The 23,412-nt window shown below is 46.7% G+C and overlaps 1 protein-coding gene across 1 annotated transcript in view; it reads right to left on the bottom strand.

The window, feature by feature from the left end:
* Positions 1–23,412, bottom strand: part of LOC138515756 (SPARC-like protein 1) — a 236,400-nt gene that overhangs the window by 126,719 nt on the left and 86,269 nt on the right. The window contains exons 2-3 of the mRNA XM_069630458.1: positions 19,829–19,893; positions 12,881–12,934 (exon numbers count right to left, since the gene is read on the bottom strand). Coding sequence (XP_069486559.1) covers positions 12,881–12,934; positions 19,829–19,882 — 108 coding nt within the window. The 5' untranslated portion in view covers positions 19,883–19,893. The remainder of the gene's footprint in view (positions 1–12,880; positions 12,935–19,828; positions 19,894–23,412) is intronic.

Genomic DNA, 23,412 nt, shown 5'->3' with positions numbered 1-23,412 from the left:
GAAAGTGATACCTACAATGATCATGAAGTTGTAGTCGCCCAAACATTGCTGTATTCACCCTGGGATCCATGTCACACTTGTGAAACTAGCCCGGCCGTCACACCCGTAGCACTTTGTCCCATTGCCCCCTGTCCAGGATTAAAGAATCAGGGTGGTACAACACATCCAGATATAAAGGGTGTGGGTGGAGTATTTGGTTCACTGTTAGTGTTGCCATCCTCAGGAAAGATCATGGAAACCTAGTACGACCATCACAGACAAAAGGTTGGTGCGTTTGTTTTATGTGCACCATCTGTTAAGACGGATTTCGGAACTCTGTCCTGGAGGTGCAGAGGTTCAGAAGGCCAGCCTAGTTTCTTGGAACAGGGTAACCTCTGGACAAGCTAGACCAATCAGGGTAGCGATCGCGGCGGTCAAGACTAGGTCTCAAGAGGGGTGAGGGTGACTGAAAGCCCGCAATGAGCACACAAAGCAAGGACACTTACAAATTACTCCAAACAAGTGTTATATTAAAAATATATACACATTTATTACAAGGCCTTTGTAACATTGACCGTAGCGAGAAATCACAATAAAACTCCAGTAAACCAACACATACCAAACCAATGCAATATATATACAAATACAAACGAGTCTAACGAGTTAGACGCACGAAATGTGTAGACCACCTAGATGGGGAGGAAAACAGGCAGTGCGAATAATAATTAGACCCAGTCCGCCTTCAGAGGCACCTAACTAAAAGGAAGTCCAAACCCTACGAAGAGTGGAGCCTTGTGCTCAAAAGTACCTGCACACGCTGGTGCCAACGGGCAAAAAGGGGAGTCTCTTCGAGGAAATCAGGCAGTTTAGTTCGGTGAACAAATGAAGATGAACAGAGCTCCGCAACTCAAGCGCAGCCTCCACTGGGGGCAGAAGCAGAGCGCGAGTACGGAAAGGCGTGCTGTTAGATACAATGGGGAAAAGCTATGGGCTCCTGCAGGAGGGCGACCAGTTCCTAGCGATGCTACTCACCGGTCCCCGATGCAAGCAGACCCAGGCTTCTCCGCGTCAGTTTCAGTGCTGGCAGGTTCAGATAGGAGTAGGGGACGTCTCGTCGTCGTGTAGATTCCGCAGCAGCAGAAGTTGAGTTGAGGACGTCCCAAACGCAGTGAACCCGCACAGTTTGTTACCACAGCAGGGCAACGGAGCGGCCGTGCGTATCTTAGCCAAAAGTACACTACTCACTTCAGACCTGGGAATGCCAAGTGTACGAATCGTGTGAGAGTGACAAGGACTCAAAATACAACACACCCTGACGGCGGTTACAGGGCCAGACTCCTGGGTAGGCTGGTCAGTCTGCTGGATGGCCCAGAGACACTTCCGAAGGCTTACGTGCAGGAGAGGGTGAAGGTGCCGAGAATAGCTGTCCCCGCTATTCCAAGGGTCGAAGTACCAGTACAGGCCTTCTCGTTCGATCCGAGGTAGAAAGGGTTGCACAAAGCGACAGCAGTGCAGAGGAGCAGTCCTTCAGCGGGTCACCAGCGATTCCTCGGTTCAGCCTCGTGGTTGCAGGATACTTGGCTCCTGTATTCCTTTGTTCGTGAGAACTCTGGAGATCGACCTGGTAGTGGCATTTCCAGCCCCCTCTTATCAACGGTTCCCTTCTCGCCAAAACGGAGGGGACCCAATGGGAGATCCGCTCATAAAACAATCACACCATCTGTGGACCTCATCACGGACCACGGGGGTCCCAGGCATTCACACCACCCTAGACTCTCTGGCGCCCAGGAGGGGTATTGGGACCAGACATCCCAGCCCCCATCCTGGAGGCACACACAGGCCTGTAGAAGCCCGCGAAAGCATCTGTGTTTCGCGGGAAAGTACATGTCCAAATAAGAAGGCCCCGGGTCGGCTCGACCTGGGGGAGGTGAAGGGGGCAAGACGGTCAGCAGACAGGACAAAGAGCCTCGTGGTCGGGCCATTTTGGGAGCCAGGCCACCATTTTGGGCTTAGCGCGAGAAACGCGCTTAAAACGCCAAAAGGAGCTCAAAAACACAAGAAACGATCGCTGCCACCAATCCCGTCTGTGATTCACTTGCACCGTTCATTTACAATCCAAAGAGAGTATCTAGGGCTTGTAGAAGACTAGAGACCCAAGAGAGCAGCAACTTAGCTTACAGTGCCCTCTTGTGCCATGTTGCACGAAAGCTGCAACATGATAAAGAAACTACGCAAAACAGCGTTTCCCGGTACTGACTGTCTTAAGGGCATGTCAGTTTCCCCGTAAGAATGGAGCGAGAGCCCAGAGGAGTGCGTCAGAAGGCTGCACTTCTCTGGCAAAGTCTAGATCATGGTGAAAACAACAGCAAAAAGTTTAGGGGTTGCCACATGGATGGAAAATTACCCACAATTAAGAAATCTTTCCTAACACTCGCCCCTCCCAGACTATGGACAGGGGGAACTAATCCACCCCTGGATGAGTCTCGTGTTCAGGTCGGTTAAACATTCTGGACAACCCATCAGCATTGCTATTTTGGACACCTGGCCTATGCTCAATAGTGAAGTCGAAGCCTTGTAGACTTATGGACCACCTAAGCAACTTTGGATTCTCTCCCTTCATGTTCATTAGCCACTTTAAGGGCTTATGGTCAGTTTGCACAGTGAAGTGGGTCCCATAGAGGTAGGGCCTCAGCTTCCGTAGGGCCCACACAACAGAGAAGCATTCTTTCTCCAATGTGGACCATCTGAGCTCTCTGTCCTTAAGTTGGCGACCAATAAAACCAATAGGGTGTTCCTTACCCTTCTCATCTACTTGCGATAGTACAGCTCCTATCCCAGTGTCAGAGGCGTCCGTCTGCACAATAAAAGGTCTTTGATAATCAGGGGCCCTGAGGACAGGGGCCTGGCACAAGGAGTCTTTTAAACCATTGAAGGCCTTCTCACACTCGTCGGTCCAAGTAACCTTCTTGGGTTTCTTCAGAGTGGTGAGGGCAGTCAGAGGGGCAGCTATGGTGCCATAGTCTGCCACAAAGTTGCAGTAATACCCCGTGAGTCCTAAGAAGGCTCTCACTTGGGTCTGTGTAGTGGGGGTAGGCCAGTCTTGTACTGCTTGTACTGCTTGTACTTTACTGGGAAGAGGCTGTATCCTCCCTCCACCTACTTCATGTCCAAGGTAAACCACTGAGCCTTGTCCAATCTGGCATTTACTAGCCTTTATGGTCAAGTGTGCTTTCCGAAGAGCCTGGAGCACAATCCCGAGGTGTTTCACATGGTCTTCCCAGGTGGCACTGAAAACTGCTATATCGTCCAGATATGCAAGGCAGAATTCGTCCAACCCATTCAACACATGATTCACAAGCCTCTGGAAAGTGGCAGGTGCATTTTTCAACCCAAACGGCATTACCCTGAATTGGTAAAGGCCGCCTGGAGTAGTAAACGCTGTCTTTTCTTTGGCATGTTCTGCTAAAGCTATTTGCCAAAAGCCTGCAGTGAGGTCAAACGTGCTGAGGTACTTGGAGGCACCCAAAGTATCCACCAGCTCATCTGTTCGAGGCAAGGGGTGTGCATCTGTCTTGGTGACAGCATTCAGAGCCCTGTAATCCACGCAGAACCTCAATTCAGAAGTGCCTGCCTTTGGAACCAAAACCACAGGGCTGGACCAAGGACTACTAGAGGGTTCATTCACCCCAGGGTCTAACATCTTGTTGACCTCGGTCTTAATGTAAGACCGTACTTTGTCTGACATCCTGTATCCCCTACTTTTGGTAGGTACACTGTCTCCTGTGTCTATGTTATGTTTGCACCAAGGTGTCAAACCAGGCGACTGCGAAAACAGGGGGGAAAACTGCCTAAGCAAACTTTTCACCTCAGCCTGCTGATTAGAAGTCAGGTGAGGGGCCATTCGGACACCCTTAAAGGAGCTATCTGAAGGACCGCTTTGGAACAAGTCGGGGAGAGGTTCAGACTCCTCTTCCTCAACATCTGAAGCCAGTAGCAGTGCTGCGATTTCGACTCTTGGGACGAAAGCCTTCAGCCTATTTATGTGAAACACTTTTGGAGCCTGTCCAGGCCTTCCAAGGTCCACTAAATAGTTAACCTCATCCAGGGGCTCCACCACTGTGTAAGGGCCTGACCATTTGTCCTGTAAAGCTTGGGATTCATGATCAGGACTTGCTGACCAGGTGTAAAGTTGATGAGGGAAGCTTTCTGGTCATACCAATGTTTCACCAGTGCTTGTCCTGCCTTCAATTTATTACTAGCCAAGCCCATCAGGAGTACCATCCGTTTTCTGAGCCCCAGCACATAATCTACTATGTTGGTAGTAACAGGGGGAGTGGGCATCTCCCATCCCTCTTTGACTATGGCTAAGGGTCCCCGTACAGGATGACCGAACAGAAGTTCGAAGGGGCTGAAGCCAACACCCTCCTGTGGTACCTCTCGGTAGGCAAACAGTAAGCATCATAAAAGAAGATCCCATTTTCTTCTCTGAGGTTCTTCCAGAGCCACAATCATGCTCTTTAACGTTCTGTTGAAACGTTCCACCAGACCATTGGTCTGGGGGTGGTATGCAGAAGAGAACTTGTAGGTGACCCCACATTCTTTCCACATAGCCTGCATATACTTTGACATAAAGTTGCTGCCTCTGTCAGACACAACTTCTTTAGGGAAGCCAACCCTCGTAAAGATGCCAAGTAACGCTTTTGCGACTGACTTGGCAGTTACAGTTTTCAATGGGATGGCCTCAGGATATCTGGTAGCATAGTCGACTAGCACCAAGATAAACCTATTGTCTGAGGATGTCTGCTTGTCAAGGGGACCAACGATGTCAATACCTGCCCTTTCAAATGGTATTCCCACAACTGGGAGTGGTACCAAAGGAGCTTGGATTGTTGAGCCACTCTTACTAGATAACTGGCAGGAGGCACAACTCCTGCAGTGACTTTCTACTTGCACCCCCATCTTGGGCCAGTAGAAGTGCATGGATAACCTTTGCTTGGTCCTCTTAATACCAAGGTGACCAGCAAGGGGCACTTCATGCGCCAACTGCAGGAGGAAGGGTCTTACAGCAAGGGGAACAACCAACCTCCTATGGTTTCCTTCTGTGGATGCTGTGGGCTCACTATACAGGAGTCCACCTTCCCAATAAATCTGATGCGTCCCAGGAGGTTCACCCTCAAGCTGGGAGCAGGCCTGTCTTCTTAGGCCTTCCAGAGATGGGCACTCACGTTGGCCTTTACTGAATTATTCCCTGTCAGGACCACCTTCTACTAACAAGTCTTTTAGTTCCGATGGTCGTTGGGGTCAAATACTTCAGGCATCGTCATCTCCTCGTCAGGCCCGGGCGATTGACCAACTTCCTCCACTGCAGTGGTAGGCGAGCTCAGGGGAACGTTCTCTTTCCCTCGTCTTGACTTGTTTACTCCTTTCGCCTTGGGTTTCCCCTTCGGCTGGGGTGGCTTATTGGGCTTGGCCAATGCTGCCTGTGTTTGAGACCGTGTGCAGGGTCTGTTGGCAGTGTCTCCTACGAGCCCTAAAGCTCTGAGATCATTGCCTAACAAGACCTTTCCTGGGACGTTTCTCTGAATGCTCACTGACTGCTGTACCATTTAAAGTAAGATTTACAGGTATTACTGGGAACATGCGAGGTGGGCCGTCAGCCAACTTAGTGGGCATCAGAGTAGCTCTGGCAACTTCCTCTGAGTCTACCAAGGTAGAATCCACTACAGTTCGACTGCACCCACTTTCCCTAAGAGCTGGAGTATCCACTCCATTGATCAGCACATTGTCTTTAAAGTAGTGCTTGGTATTATCTGAAATCCTAGCATAAGCCTCTGCGCCTTTAGGCTCCCAAGAACCCAGGGAAACTAAAACTACCTCAGCTTCTACCCCGCTGGGGAAGGAGTCTGAGGAGAAGGATGCTCCTGTAATCTCTTCTTCCTCGTAGGAGGAGAAGGCCAGATTAGCGGAGTGGACCCCCAAAGGTTTAACCTTACACCGGGGATCCCCCTTCACGTGGTCAGTTGCTCCACAAGCAAAACAAGATCCATTGGGTCTGTTTACATAGGGAGGCTTATTGTAACCAGAGTTCTGTTTCGGAGGCTGACCTCCACTACCCTGTGAGTTCTTGTGTCTTACCCTTATTTTTCTTTTTGTGACCCTTTTGAGAAGAAGATTTATCAGATTCTCCACCCTCCTTATCTTTGGACTTTTTCCCTTCCTCCTGCTTACCAGGATGAGTTTTGTCCTTATGGGACACTCGATGTGAGACCCATAAGTCTGCTGCAATGGCCAGCTTCTTAGGATCTATCTCCTTTGAATTGGCCAAATGCTGCTTAAGCTCCGGGGAAGAAGATGCAAAAATGTGTTCCAGCATGACAAGATTTATCATGCCTTCAAAGGTAGAAACCTTATAACCTTCGACCCAGCCAGTCAAGTTTTTTAAGGATTCGGTTACATAAGATACCCAAGTACCACCGTCTTTTTTCTTGTACTCTCGGAATCGTTTTAAATATTGGGCAGGAGTCTTTCCAAACTTTAAAATGAGAGTTTGCTTTAACATTGCGAAATTAGCTCGCTCAGCCTTTGACATTTCCATAATGGCACTACAGCCAGAATGGGGCAGTCTGCTGAGTAACCAGGCTATCTTATCAGCATTGTCAACTTGTTGAACTTCACATGCATACTCAAACGCATTCAGCCAGTCCATAATGTCATTCCTTTCCTCGTACACACTGAGCAGATCTTTCGGAAACCGTGGATGAGAGGAGGCCCCAGACCCATGTCCAGGACCATTGGATCCATTTGCAACCTGAAGCTTGGCCAGTTCCAACTGGTGATCCCTGTCTTTCTGTTTTTCGGCCTGTTCGATTGTTAGTTTGGTTATGTTGAACTCAAGCTCCTTCTGCCTAAACCGCAGCCCTTGCTTCTTGAATTCAAGCATGGCCTCCCCATTGACACTGGCAGAGGAAACATTAGACATCTCATCCTCCCTTTCCTCGTGGTCGTGGTGGATCAGTGCAGCGGCAGAACCGTCGGTTCTACCAGTGAGAGCAGCCCCACCTCCTTCCGCACTGTCCTCAGAAGTTATAGCATCAAGCTGCGCTTCTTGCCACGCCACGATTCTTTGGATCATATCCAATTTGGTGCCTTGAGAGGAGACGCCTCTCTCCGCACACATCTTTTTCAATGTTTCGGATTTAGAAGCATTTAAAGTTAACAAGGTATTTGTTTCCATACTGTTAGATAGGACTATGGCCTTTTTAAAGTTATACTACGACAATTCAGTACGTGTCCTGGTAGGAATAACTTGAAATGCCTTCGCTCGTGCGCAACACTTGATACCTTCAGTCGTATCCCACCGCTGTACATCAATTTGTTAAGACGGATTTCAGAACTCTGTCCTGGAGGCGCAGAGGTTCAGAAGGCCAGCATAGTTTCTTGGAAAAGGGTAACCTCTGGACAAGCCAGACCAATCAGGGTAGCGATCGCGGCGGTCAAGACTAGGTCTCAAGAGGGGTGAGGGTGTCTGAAATCCCGCAATGAGCACACAAAGCAAGGACACTTACAAATTACTCCAAACAGGTGTTATATTAAAAATATATACACATTTATTACAAGGCCTTTGTAACATTGACCGTAGCGAGAAATCACAATAAAACTCCAGTAAATCCAACACATACCAAACCAATACAATATATATACAAATACAAACGAGTCTAACGAGTTAGACGCACGAAATGTGTAGACCACCTAGATGGGGAGGAAAACAGGCAGTGCGAATAATAATTAGACCCAGTCCACCTTCAGAGGCACCTAACTAAAAGGAAGTCCAAAACCTACGAAGAGTGGAGCCTTGTGCTCAAAAGTACCTGCACACGATGGTGCCAACGGGCAAAAAGGGGAGTCTCTTCGAGGGAATCAGGCAGTTTAGTTCGGTGAACAAATGAAGATGAACAGAGCTCCGCAACTCAAGCGCAGCCTCCACTGGGGGCAGAAGCAGAGCGCGAGTACGGAAAGGCGTGCTGTTAGACACAGCGGGGAAAAGCTATGGGCGACTGCAGGAGGGCGACCAGTTCCTAGCGATGCTACTCACCGGTCCCCGATGCAGGCAGACCCAGGCTTCTCTGCGTCAGTTTCGGTGCTGGCAGGTTCAGATACGAGCAGGGGACGTCTCGGCATCATGTAGATTCCGCAGCAGCAGAAGTTGAGTTGAGGATGTCCCAAACACAGTGAACCCGCACAGTTTGTTACCACAGCAGGGCAATGGAGCGGCCGTGCGTATCTCAGCCAAAGGTACACTACTCACTTCAGACCTGGGAATGCCAAGTGTACGAATCGTGTGAGAGTGACAAGGACTCGAAATACAACACAACCTGACGGCGGTTACAGAGCCAGACTCCTGGGTAGGCTGGTCAGTCTGCTGGATGGCCCAGAGACACTTCCGAAGGCTTACGTGCAGGAGAGGGTGAAGGTGCCGAGAATAGCTGTCCCCGCTATTCCAAGGCTCGAAGTACCAGTACAGGCCTTCTCGTTCGATCCGAGGTAGAAAGGGTTTCACAAAGCGACAGCAGTGCAGAGGAGCAGTCCTTCAGCGGATCACCAGTGATTCCTTGGTTCAGCCTTGTGGTTGCAGGATACTTGGCTCCTGTATTCCTTTGTTCGTGAGAACTCAGGAGATCGACCTGGTAGTGGCGTTTCCAGCCCTCTCTTATCCACGGTTCCCTTCGCGCCAAAACGGAGGGGACCCAATGGGAGATCCGCTCATAAAACACTCACACCATCTGTGGACCTCATCACGGACCACGGGGGTCCCAGGCATTCACACCACCCCAAACTCTCTGGCGCCCAGGAGGGGTATTGGGACCAGACATCCCAGCCCCCATCCTGGAGGCACACACAGGCCTGTAGAAGCCTGCGAAAGCATCTGTGTTTCGCGGGAAAGTACATGCCCAAATAAGGGAGGTCCCGGGTCGGCTCGACCTGGGGGAGGGGAAGGGGGCAAGACGGTCAGCGGACAGGACAAAGAGCCTCGTGGTCTGGCCATTTTGGGAGCCAGGCCACCATTTTGGGCTAAGCGCGAGAAACGCGCTTAAAACGCCAAAAGGAGCTCAAAAACACAGGAAACGATTGCTGCCACCAATCCCGTCCGTGCTTCACTTGCACCGTTCATTTACAATCCAAAGAGAGTATCTAGGGCCTGTAGAAGACTAGAGACCCAAGAGAGCAGTAACTTAGCTTACAGTGCCCTCTTGTGCCATGTTGCACGAAAGCTGCAACATGATAAAGAAACTACGGAAAACAGCGTTTGCCGGTACCGACTGTCTTAAGGGCATGTCAGTTTCCCCGTAAGAATGGAGCGAAAGCCCAGAGGAGTGCGGCAGAAGGCTGCATTTCTCTGGCAAAGTCTAGATCATAGTGAAAACAACAGCAAAAAGTTTAGGGGTTGCCAAATGGAAGGAAAATTACCCACAATTAAGAAATCTTTCCTAACACCATCCACTGAAGGTCAGTCCTTGTGGGGTGTAGAGGGTGCCTTATTTCCCCAGCATGAGGACCTGCAAGGAGCTCTGTGGCCAGGGAGACTATGATACATGCAGCATGCTACCAATGAATGCCCACTCGAGCAAGCTTGTGTGCCTTGCAACATGCGCCTTCCCGTTGCCTGGACCCACCACACTGCAATGTTTAACCCTCTCCTATTCCCACTTCTCCAGGGTCATAGTGCAGATTCTGGCATATACAGCTACCATTTGACCCAGCCTTCTAGTCCACTCCTTAACTGAACACTAGAGGATTTTCATACCACCTCTTTGCCTTCGCCAGTTTTCACATGTCATTTTCTAGGTGGCTGCTTCTGGTATATGTGGCTTGCATTTCTCTCCTTCTCTTTTCTGAATCCCTTTGCCAATACAGGCAACCATGCCTGATTCACACTGTTGCCACTCACAGGGGATCCTCGTCCGCTCTTCTGCTTGTTTCCTTGTGGATGGCTCCTCCTTTGACACACACCAGTTGCCTCGCTCAAACGAATGCTCCTGCTCTTCCTAGGCCCCTCGCTGTCTTCTTTGACTTCTGCACCCCACTTTGGGAATATTCCTCTGAACTGGAAATATTTCCTAGGCCAGTGTTATGTATTAGGTTAGGGCTCTGACCTCACTTACACAGACCAGCTGTGGAGCTGTGTAGTTTAGTCCGGGAAGGCTTTATTGTACATACATACATTTGTACAGGTTCCAGTTACTCGTGGTATATACATCACAGGTTTACATCACAGGTTCATGTAGACACAAGTGGACATTACAGGAACAGAGACCCACCAGCCATCCTCTCACTCCCAGCTCAGGCCCCCAACTGACATTCATAGAACACTCACACACACACCCACTCAACATTCTCCTGAGCTGCCTATCATGCATACATCAATATTCCATCAGCATGCACTCCTGGCCAGTGGTACATAACAAGACTGACTAACTTACATCACAACGGCCAGCCTATGTGTGTTTGTACCAGTGTATATGTGTATTGACCAAAGGAATCAAGCAAACTTGCTACCTGCCTCTTTGGTAGGTGTTCTGTGTCTTGTGCCTGCTCCTTTCCTCTGCTCCTTCTTTCCCCTGTGCTCAGCCATTGAAAGCACTTCACTCAAGATCTGAAGAGTTTGTCAGCCTGGAAACCTGCTTTGCTTCTCCAGTTAGCAGCGTCACCTACTGGAACCGCTGACCTACATTGGTGTTGGTGTATTTGGGTTTCTCTAGGTGTAGTAGGAGGAAGGTGAGTTTATGCCACACCATATGTTCCATTCCTAATAATATATTGTTGCCTTCAAGGCCCATTCATTTGTGCATATCACTCCATTACTCCTGGGTCCTCCCTCCACCTGCTACAATTTTCTGCCCCCAGGAGCTGGGAAGTTCCTGTCAGCGGTCCGGCCCTTTAGTAGGATTCTCTCCTTGGTTCTGTGGGTGCCGCCATGCTTGCCCGTCTGAACTGACTTACCAATGATCCACATGCGCCTTCTGCTGAATCTGTTCCTAAATTCGTCATCATCATCTCGTGATCATATACAGCATCTGCCCCCTCTGCCCTTAACACTTTGTATTCCCTTGTTTTGCATTCTAAACTTGTAACTAAGTCCCAATCGTCAGGACAGCTGCATCAAGTTATCAATTAAGGTCTCTTGATCCTCAGTAATCCCCTGAATTTTGGGTAGTTTGAAGAAGGTTGAACTGCAATCCTCTCACCAGCGTGCTAGCTCTTTACAAATCTAAATAAATAAATAAATGTGATGAGGTGGCGTGCCTTGAGGTCAGCGGTGTATGAATGGGTGAATGTGGCATGCTTGTGCCTCGAGACCTCAATGCAGCAGGTAAGCAAGACGGGAAATGGCGTAAAACCATAGGGCATGTCAATCAAGAGTGGGATTGGATGAGAGCTGCCTTGCAGTGGTATACAATATGTCAATAATTATGAACAAAAAATCCAATTCAATCTAATACCAGGTCTTTGATGCCTATGTGTTCAGTAAATATCTGGCTTTTAAAGTGTACTTCATGCCAGGGGCTCTCTTAGAGCTGTTGACCTGAGCTGCAGTTTAAAGAAACATATTTTTCCTTTAACAGCAGAGATGAAGTTGGTTTTGTGCAGGTCGAATGAGAGAGCGTTGAGGGCGTTGACAATTCAGTACACTAATAGGGGATCATTTTGTAATGAGCGGTGTGAAAAACGAATGTGTAAAAGTGCTTTAACACTTTCATTTTGGGCTCCAACTCATTTTGCTGCCGTCCTGAGGCATGGGAGGGCAGAAAAGTAGAAATAGCCTCTCCGCTTTGTTCTCCTCGTCCGACTCACAACATGTCTGCGTTCGATTTTCATGCAGGCGTAAAACCAAAGATTCCAATGAAATACGCCTCCCATAGTCACCTGCTAATGAGCATGCAGATTTAAATGGCATGCAATTAAAAACTGCCCATTGCAAAGAGTAATTTGCAGGCAGCGTTTTATTCCTCTTGAATCAGAGAATAATAGTGAAGCGTATAGGTGTCTCTTGTCTATTATACTCTGCTTTGAGAGTGACGAAAATTGCATTCAGGTAGACCTACCACCATGTAAGCTTCAACTTTGGCCGTCCCCAATGAAATTTCAGTTTTATCGAAAATGGCCCCCGTAGTGTACGAGCACTGAGGGTTACAGCAGCTCTTCTGACGGTACTAGTTTCAGTGCACAACACCCGACTGTACATCAGGGGATGAGAACAAGCCGCTATGTGATAATTGGTGAGGGATATCCCGTCATATTCACTTCAGACGCAGTAATCTCAGCCCTTATGGAAAACTACTCGCCAACTTTAGAATAAGGTATAATGATAACGATTTGTTATTTATACAGCACTTTCGCCAAAGCGCTATACAAAGAACATATTTGCATACAATAATCACCCAAGCGCAGTTGGTACTCATTTATCGCACTCGGAAGGATGAAAGGCTGAGTTGATCTTGCCGGGATTCAAACCTGCAACTGGCAGATGACACACAGATGACAGTGCTCAACCCGCTGAGCTAATTTACCGGCTATATACTCTATATACGCTGCCTTTGCCAAACTGGTAACCAGAGCAAATGCTTTACAGATCTATTCAAAACCTCTTCACTTGACAACAACAAGAACATTGAGTGATACTAATAGCCAAACAAAAACATCATTTTTGTATTTTTAAATTCAGGAATATGGTAAATATCAAGTCTCTAGATGAAGGGGACTAAGAAAAACAGGCATAACATTAAAAGTGAGGGTCCCTTCTTATTCAGCCTGTAGCTCAGCTCCACTGTGGTGTCATCCCTTTACTATCTGGAAAAAGAAACGAGAGATGGTCATGAAAAATAATCGGTTGAGTGAATTTTACCTTTTCTGAAAGATGATGCCTTCTTTCTCTGACATGATGTCTAAAGGATCGAGTCTAAAAAAAGAAAAGGGGAGTTAATGTCGAACTGAATACTTATTTATTTTTTGTACATTAGTTTAATGTGGCTAAAATGCAGAGCTTTCCGTATCCAGATGCGTGCTGTTCTGTATATAATCACAGGAGATGCTAATTTAACAGGGCACCAACAAATACATTAATACAACTGGAGAGATGGGAGCAGTTCAATGTACATCTCTATAGTTATCTCAAAAGGCGCAAATTGCCGTGACTCTTCTTCTTCTTCTAAATTATCGAAAGCGTGGGCGGACCCACGCAGGTGCTTCCCCATCCTAAAGGATGATGTGCACCTAACCCACCAATCATTATTTAGCTCACATAAACTCACAGTTCCTCCCACCTCCCCGTCTGTCTCACAAAATCCAACAACACACTGCTCTTCTTCCTGCCACTCACCCCATCATCTCCCAACAAAGCCTTCCCACTCAACTCAGCCACGCCCAGCGCAGATAACCGAACCCTCATCAATTCTCTCTCTGCAACATGTTTCTCACATCTAAGTAGAAAATGTCCCACAGTCTCAGGCACCCCACACACCGCACAATCCCTCGACTCTCGCTTTCCCACTCGAAACAGACATTCATTCAGCCCCACATGCCCTATCTTCAATTGATTCAGCATCACCTCCTCCCCCCTCCTCCATTCCAAACTCCCCGCATCCACCTTCACTGACACTTTCCCATGAAGACCAAACATCCACCTGCCCTTCGCCCCACTCACCCACCTCTCCTGCCACTCATCCATGACCCGTCTCACCACCACCGCCTTCACCTCATCCACACTTAAAGGTAATCTCACATCAACCTCTCCCCTTCTCATACCTTCACCCGCCGCCAGATCCACTAACTCATTACCCAAAATACCACTATGGCTGGGGACCCACGCCAACTCCAAATCCATTCTCCCATGTACGCACCGATCAATCTTTTTCCTGATATCCATAATCACATCCTTCCTATCACCATCCCCCGCCATAATCGCCTGCAACCCACTCAATGAATCTGAAAATATCACCACCTTATCTAACCCCAACTCGCACACCCTATCAATTGCTGATGCAATCGCCACCAACTCAGCCGTAAAAATTGATACATCATTCGTCAATCGTCCCACTTTATACTCCCCAGTGCTTTCCAGATAATACGCCATACCCACTCTCCCAGACACAGGATCCTTCGAACCATCTGTAAACACCTTGCATCCTTCCTTTCCTGCCACATATGCCTGACCCAAAGCTTTGATCTCACTCCGCAATCCTCTCTTCTTCGACACCACATTCGCTGACTCCAAACACACCTTTGGAGACCCCATCATCCACCTCGGCCATCTCTCCAAATCCATATCAGTTACAGTCATCAAATCGCCCACACCCCACTGCACTCCCTTTTCCCACATGTGAAACCCAAAAGTGCCCCCTTTCCTCCTCCATCGATCTCTATAATAATCAAACCTCCAATTATACTTCAAACATTCACGCACCGGATGAGCCACGCTCTTCGCACTGCACTTCACCCACCATCTCATATTCAACGCATCTCTCCTCAACCTCAACGGCATCTCTCCCACAAGCACCTGAACCGCATTCGCTGGAGAGGATCTCATCACACCCGAACACACCCTCAAAGCCCTAGCCTGAACCCTGTCCAACAGCAACTTCTGACTTGCCGTAAAACCCACTGACACTTGACATCCGAAATCCATCACACTAAAAATTAACCCTTCATACAACATTCGTAGACGTTTCTGTTGAGCACCCCACTCTTTCCCAGTCACAGCTCGCAATAAATTCAACCTTCGTTTGCTTTTATCCACCATTCCATTCACCTGCAAGTTCCAATTTAACTTCCTATCCAAAATCACTCCTAAATACCGAAACTCTTCCACGCGTTTCACCCTCTCACCTTTCAGAACCAAGTCCAACCCTTGCTGCACTCTTCTCCTTGAAAAAAACATACTCACGCTTTTATCCACAGACATCGAAAAGCCCCATTTCCCACACCACTCCTCCATACGCACTATTGCAGCTTGCAACCGATTCTGCATCAACAAAAAACTCCGCCCTCTTACCCATACCACACCATCATCTGCAAAGAAATCCACCTGACATCCGAAACCCTCCAAAGCTCGAATCAAACCGTCCACCATCACATTAAACAGCATTGCACTAATCACACTCCCCTGTGGTGTCCCATTCTCCATCTTCCAAACCTCAGACAACACCCCCCTCACTCTTTCCTGAAAGGTCCTGTCAGCCAAAAACGCCTTGATCCACCGAAACATCCTCCCCTTCACACCCATCTCCAACAGTCCCACCAGCAACCCATTCTTCCACACCATATCATACGCCTTCTCCAAATCTAAAAAGAACGCCCCCACCATCTCCCCATCACACAACGCCTCCTCCACTCCAGTCACCAACCTTACTAATGGATCTGCCACTGAACGATTCTTTCTGAACCCACTCTGAAAATTGCTCAGACACCCATTCGACTCCAAATAAAACCCCAAGCGCTCAACTATCATCCGTTCCATAACCTTACACATCACGACAGTCAGTGCAATCGGCCTATATGTCTTACACTCCGTCGGGACCTTGCCACTCTTCAAAATCGCTACCACAATCGCTCTCTCTGTCACCTGACATGTGCGGCTAACTCAAAGAACTAACATCGACAGAGGAAAGGGAAGGCATTATACAAACATAGAAACAGGACATAACACATGCTTGGATTCATGAGAAATCTGTGACTTGTGCAGAAAGTTAATAAATCAGTGAAGTAAAACCTCCCTCAGCCATGTTTAATTCAGCGTACAGATGTGAAAGCATATACAGCTCAGCGCACATGAGTCAGTAAGTGCAAAACTTACCAAATGTTAAAAAAAACGGTGCTCCTCGAGCAGACCAGAAGGAGGGTGGTGCAGATCCCGGGCAGCTAGGAAGAATGGAGCATGCAGTCCTCATACCTAATTGCAATGCAATGCACTGGGCAACACTGGTTTGGCAGCTATAACAGGTGTGAGAGTTTGAAAGTTTATTGAAGAGGATGAAAGTGTGGTAACAATTGTCTCCACATTTCCTGGATGAGAAGGGATTTGAGAAAATTAGTGGAATTGGCAGAGGTCGATGTGAATGGGAACTAATGAGAACTTAAGTCCACTAATTATATTATATTTGTTTTACTGTTATTAGATCCATTACTTCTTATAGCCATTTGCTGAGTTCTGGAACTGTTCTTTTTGCACTTTAAACATACTTCTACATTTTGTTTGCTAGAATCCCTTTGCAAATATTCTCATTCACTCAGCCAATAAAGACTGGGGATTCCATCCTGATTCTGCGCACTAATGCTCAGGAGCCACTCAGAATTCCTTAATTATGTCTGGCTGTGTTAAGGAGAATTTTCTCAGTGCCTGTAACCAGCCTCTCTCCCTATGCGCCTTGATGGTTCTTTCCTTTCAGCCCTCTACTTGTCTACTTGGAATCTTCCTCTGTCTTGCTATGGTCTCCTCCCACCAGCTCCTCCTCATCTATGGAGCCATTTTGCTGCCTCCTTCTGCCTCGGCTGCCTCCATACACGGAGTCCCGCATCCGCCTGTCATCGGGTCGGGAGCAGCCCATGCTTCATCTCCCTGTGGCATGCCTCAGTCCACCATTTCCCCTTTTCATCTGCCCCACATCCTTCTGGCTGCATCCACTAGGGCAACCCAATACTGTCACAATCTACATCCCGTCCGATGGCTGTAACGTCCATACTCTCCCAATGTTTTGCCTTCAGGTAGCTCAAATCTCGCTTTGGATAGTCCCGAAGGCGAGCCAAGCCCAAAGCTAATCTTGTCCTAATTGATCTAAACCAAATGAGATTTTTTCTGAACCTGGATATGCACGAAGTTCTGTAAGGTGGGTTTCATATATAGACAAGGCAGGATTCGCCCAAATCCTTACCCAGACCATGAGAGGTTTTAACGCCACCTCCTCAGATATTGGTCTCCTACCTAGTTCTTTCTGGGTCAGGATTGATGATGTTGCAGACGAAGAAATATGTTCTCCGCTCATTGTAATGTCAGCGAATTTACAAGGCCCCAAAGTTGACCCCATACATTGCTCCAGCTATGGCTTTGGATCGATAGGCTTCTAGCAGGGTGCCAACAAAGTGGCTACCAAAGCGGCGCAACAAGTCGGACTATCCCTGGCAAATCTAATCCCCAAATAATGGAATGATTTTACTTTTTCGAGGGAGGCACCACATAAGACTATCTTGGAGTCGACATAAAAGAAGAAGAAAAAAAACTTGTGACAACCCGGGCCAAAAGCATGGGGGTGAGAATAGCCTTAACTACCTCCTTGGGCCTGAGCCCTTGGCAGGCCCCTCGCTGCTCTCAGGAATATCTAGTTTGGGCCAGCTGACCGCTGACGGCCACGTCTGCCCCCATGTCTGAAGTTAACACTTAATAAGGCTGCCATCAATGCCACTGGGGTGAGGTGCTCAGCCCCTTGTCGCTGTTCATGGCATTTGGTGAGCAGCGGAAGGAGGCCTGGCAGTAATATCCAGATAAGTGAAGGGAGCCGTGTTGGGGCGGAGAGGAGAAGGTGGGCTTTTGAGTGGGTCTGAAGAGGTGATTGCGGGTTGGAAGTGGGGGCCAGCATTGGGGTGCACCACAGCAGGTGGCAGCCAGCAGCTCCCTTCAAACGTAGGCTGTTACTGTCCAAGCACACCCAGAGTTGGAGGAAGTTGATTTGCTGGTTCCCTGAAGCTGGGTGCTAATGTCAGATAATGCCCCAATCAAGGTTCTGACAAGCTCCGTAAATAATGTATAAAAATCAACATGAGCAACAGAGTCCTGTGCCTCGCAACATTTCTGATTCACAAGCAACGAGGCCTTTGGGTCTAAGCACAAAGGTTCAATGGTTTGCACAAAGGGCTGTATATAATGTATCTTTTGTTTAGCCCGCCAGAGAAACTTCTAATCCGCTCCACCAAACGTGCCCATGTTTTTTTTTAATCGGAAAACATGGTCCAAAGTAGGAGGAATACAGTTGCTCAACCTTGACTCTCCTCTCCCCCACACTTCAAAACAATGTATTTTTTAAATCTTGCACATTATAAAACACAATTTAAAAAAAATGAACGAAGAAATAAATTAACAAAATCTGTGGTGGTCTACACATCCACTTTGTTTTTAGATATTAAGAGACTAAGTGCCTCCAACTGTTCATCTGGATAAACTAGATGCGTTGTGCGGACAGTTCATATCCTATTAAACATCTTAATTTCATTTTTTTTATTTTGGCGATGTCCTACATGAGAAAACCCGAATGTATGAGTTGGTAAAACAATGATACAGTTGAGAGGGTTAAGAATATTTCGTCATGGCTTCTGACATTTAACCCTACCCACATAGGGTGTCATTTCTAATACAAATATCTTATTTGTGAAGTTTTAATGAATTAGTGAAGAGGTCTGCATCAAATCAATTACGACTGCCTCGATCCTTCACCTTTCACTAGGATGGCTAGGGCTGATGGGAGATGTAGTCCAAAACACCTGGGGAGCCAAATGTTGAAGACCCCTGTACTACTGCATTACTGTGTTGTGCATGGTATGCAACCATCTGTCTCTTGGAGACTTGTGTAAAATAGACTTGTATTATTTAAAATCTCACAGATCTGCTGGAATGTCCAAAAATTGCCGAGTTTGCTGTTCACCCATATTGATCAATTTTCTAGTATCCATTTTTTTGATGCACACTGACTAGCCCTTTCCCGAACGTACAGTAAACACGTCAGATAATGCATTTCAAATGTTTCCGCTGCAAATGTACCTGCCTTAACTGCCACCACATCTGCCTAAACTGCAGCTTTTACTATCACTCTAGACTGCATTGACCTTTCCAACTTCCAAACATGGCGTCAATGAGTTCCATTAGTACTACTATCATTAACATTAGGTGATAAATCAAGGTAGTCAGAGCAGGGATGGCATTTCACCAAAATGCCAGGGGTAGCGAAGTAACATCACAGGACCCTTGACCCCTGATGACATCACAGGAAATGATGTCATTGTTCCCACCCTGAAGTGATATCGCGGGAAGCGATGGAACATAACCTTTCACCCATTGACAAAACAGGAAGTGGTATCTCATAGCATTGTACACTGCGAAAAATATGGTTACAATATCACGATAATGTGATGTACATTTCATACAAGAATGGATCCCCATATGTATCATTAAGATCAGTGTGTATAGGCCCACATTACGAAATTACTGTGAATGCAAGCAGAAGTCCATGACCAAATGATAATAATGTGTTATTATATAGCACTTAAGCTTAAGTGCTTTATATAGAAAAAAATATACACCCAATATCACCCAACCTGTGTTGGTACTCATTTATCGACCTCAGAAGGATGAAAGTCTGAGTTGAGGCGTTTAAGAACAGACTAAATCAGTGACTCACCCCCTGAAGTGTGCCTGAAATAAACCTTTAATGAGTCTAGCAATTATTGCATAGAATTCCAGAAGGACACCTTATTTGGTATTCCTATTCTTTCTTATTTAGGGTCAGTCTATTTAGAGTCAGTGCTGAAAGTGTTAGACTTGTGGCACTCCTGTTCTGATTTTTCTTCTTTTTTAAGAGGCCTGAACAAGAAAGCCAGCAACCCCAGAAGTAAAGAGCCACATCATGCTGGCCACTGCCCAGGAGCTTGCATTACAAAAAAACCAAAAAATCTTATTTTTTTTTAGAGGTCGCAAGGGAGACCACAGAGGTCGCGAGGGAGACCCCCCAAATGACACCCCTGAGTCAGAGCTACAGCAATGCAACATCCGATTAAATAAAGCAACGATAGGTAAAGTATAACCAAAATTTACCGGAATAGCAAAAGCTGCTCCCAGAAGACAAACTGTGAAAATGACCGTCTTCATGTTTCCAAACACTGCAAAAAAGATGAACAATCAATATAACGTGATATGAGAGTAAGTAAATACAGACACTACATATGTAAATCAGTTCTCATTAATGGTTGGCAGAATTTCACTTCCAGAAGCCAAAACGTCAGACATTGGCCCATTTTTCGTGAATGCATGTCAGAATTTGACAGTCTATCTTCTGCATGACGTTTGCTTATTGGTGAAAACCAAGCGAGTGACAAGATAGCCGTAAAAGATCTTTTTTTAAAAAAATTAAAAGGTCGGTGATGTTAATTTACAAGTTATAAAAGTAATTTGCCATGTTTGCCAATAAGTAAAGAAATAAAAGGTCCAACTCTTTTCTGGGAGCAAACAGATCCTCAATCTCCTTGGGGTGCTCCTAAGGCCTGCCTAGTTGGTTTTGTTCCACACTCGAGCATTTGGTAGGAGCTAGATATTTTTTTTAGAAAACTAAGGGTGGGGTCTCAATGTGCCCTGAGCTGTGAACATCACATGGCGGCCTGGAAGAGTATCTAGATTGTTCCAGTGCAGACCACGTGTTGGGACTGTAGCCTGTGAAAAAGTTACACTGAACAAGAATTGTTGCCTTCTTTTAGTATACATTTTGATGTTTGGAAGGCACCAAACTTTCCAATGATGGAAGAGGTGGGGGCAGACTTAAAGGTTTTATCTGCAATGATGTGTGCATGTGTTGTTTTCACAATGCACTGCTGGAGGTTCTCTCCACAATGCTGAAACTCTAGGCTCTGAAATTGTGGCTTTTCTCACTACACCTGTTGCTCCACTCCCCGGTTCAACTTCCCCATCATGTCCTTTCTTAGTCTTTTGCTGCACCTCTTGATCCCACACCCACAGCTTCAATCTTCAACCTTGCCCCCGTGCCCCCTGTGGATGGGCACTATGCAATAATCTTGGCAAAGCCTCTTTGAATGGTGTTGCATGTGCTTTCGATGACTATTACTAAAAGTGGGTCGTTTTGCTGCCACTTCCACCCCTATGTTACCCACAACTTCTCATGCATTGTTTACACTCATGACTGCTGTGGGAAACTCCCCTCTTCTCTCTACATACTCTTCACCGTGCCTTCTCGCTTCATGGGTCTTTCAGGAAGCATATTTGTGTGTAAACAGACATGTATCCTCTAGAAGCTGTTTTGCGCGTTCCAAGATTTAACAAATGTTTCGAAGATGGTCCTTCCCAATAGACGTACCCATGGGGGCTTCCCCGTTCCAACAAGGCTGAGCACTATATGTTATGTTATGTTATGTTGCATTTGTATAGCGCAGTACAATTGGTATGATCTCAAGGCACTGGTAGGCACTGGTAGGTTGAACGCCCTCGGGAACCGCAGTTCAAGTCAGTTGAGAGAGAGAGAGTCATAAAGTGCATGGGCGGACCAGGTATGTGTGCAGCCAGTGTGGTTGTTGCATGATAGCTGCTTCTTAGCGGTAGGTGTAGTGCTGAGGAGATCAGTTGAATGTGTTCAGTCTGGAGGGTTGACAACCAGACTGAGTTTTGGCTGCCTTAGGCCTGAGGAGATGCCTAAACTAGCCGGTATGTGCTAGCAAGCTGTGTTTTATTAGGATGATGGATGGTTTGATGGGTCATGTTAGTATGAGAACAGCTTTACCGAATGTGTCATAGTACTGCTGTGTTCTAGTTGAATGGTGGTGTAGTAAGCATGGTAGTGAGATATTGTGGTAATCAGTGAAGTGTATGCAATCAGGCACAATCTACCTACTAAATTTAACTTTTAACACAGTGACGCTATAGGGTACATTCAATGTTGTTGGTGATACTATCTTAATTCAACTCTAATACAGTGACTCTAATAGGGGATGCTTCTAGGTTGAACTTTAACACAGTGACGCTACTGGCGCACATTCAATGATGCTGGGAATACCGCCTAGGTTCAACATTAACACAGAGATGCTACAAGGGTGCGCTTTCTAAATTCAGCTTTAACACAGTAACGCTAATAGGGCACACTTTCTAAGTTCAACTTTATCACAGTGACTCTAATTAGGGTACGTGTTCTAAGTTCAACTACAACACAGCGACTCTATTAGGACGCACTTTCTAAGTTCAACTTTAACACAGCGACTCTACTAGGGCGCACTTTCTAAGTTCAACTTTAACACAGCAACGCTATTCGGTATGCATTCTAAATTCAACTTTAACACCGTGACACTATCAGGACCCACTTTCTAGGTTCAATTATAACACAGTGACGCTATTAGGGCACCATTTCTAAGATTAACTTAAACACAGTGACGCTATTAGGGCACACTCTCTAGATTCAACTTTAACACAGTGACGCAATTATGGCACCATTTTTAAGATTAACTTTAACACAGTGATGCTATTAGGGCACACTCTCTAGATTCTACCGTAGCACAAGGACGCTATTAGGGCACACCTTCCAAGTTCAGCTCTAACACAGTGATGCTATAAGGGCGGGCACACTCTCTAGATTCAACATTAACAAAGTGACGCTATTAGGACACACCTTCCAAGTTCAGCTCTAACACAGTGACGCTATTAGGGCGGGCACACTCTCTAGGTTCAACATTAACACAGCGATGCAATTAGGGCACACTTTTAGATTCAGCTTTCACATGGTGACACTTTCTTGATTCAACTTTAACACACTGATGTCATTGGGCACACTCATTGATGTTGGGAATACCGTCTAGCTTCCATATTAGCACAGTGACGCTATTAGTAGGCCATAGTGGTTCACAACACTATAAAAGGAATGTTGATACATACTCTGTGTGTGTCTCAACATTGCTGTTTCTCTGGGCCCTTTTGTCAAGCCCTGTTAGGTCTTATTATTGAATCCACTTGCATTACAGAATACTAGTTCCTTGTGTTAACTGCGAGGTGTCTATTCTTCCAGCTTCTGATTCTGAAAGAGATCTTTGAGCATTCTGCTTACAAGGGTTCATCTATGTCTTTTTGTGGAGGTTTCTACCTGGCTTCTGTTTGATTTCCTACATCCCCTGTAATCTAAGTTATTAGTACTTCTCATTTGTGTCACAGGCAGTGCTCTAAGTGGGCCGTGGCCCGCCGGGGCCGAGCCCCGGCAGTCTCCACCACACCACAGCAGGACACATTATCTTGCCACGGCCGCAGCCACTGAGGGAGATGCGCCCACCATTTTCGATTCAGGCAAGCTGATAGAAGTGCCAGCCAGCTGCAGCTGTGGCTGGCTTGCACTTCTTTCAGTCAGTGTAACTTCCTCCAGTACACAATTCAAGCTTTCTTTTATAAAGCTTTGCCGACGGACAAAGACACCTCAGACTTTGTCCGTCGTCAAAGCTTTACAAACGATGGATTGATTTGTTTACTTTTCAAGCCATCTTTTATAAACACAGAAATATTTCTATGTTTAAAAAATATGGCTTGAAAAGTACGCAAACCATAAGGTACGCACACAAATATATAAATGCTATATATTTGTGTGCGTACCTTACACATTTCTATGTTTATAAAAGATGGCTTAGTACACAAACCATAGT

This window comes from Ambystoma mexicanum, chromosome 6q (genome assembly GCF_040938575.1).
Source record: "Ambystoma mexicanum isolate Mex_15411 chromosome 6q, UKY_AmexF1_1, whole genome shotgun sequence".
NCBI lineage: Eukaryota > Metazoa > Chordata > Amphibia > Caudata > Ambystomatidae > Ambystoma > Ambystoma mexicanum.
Note: the sequence above shows the minus strand (reverse complement) of the source record. Positions and strands in the feature narration are given on the sequence as shown.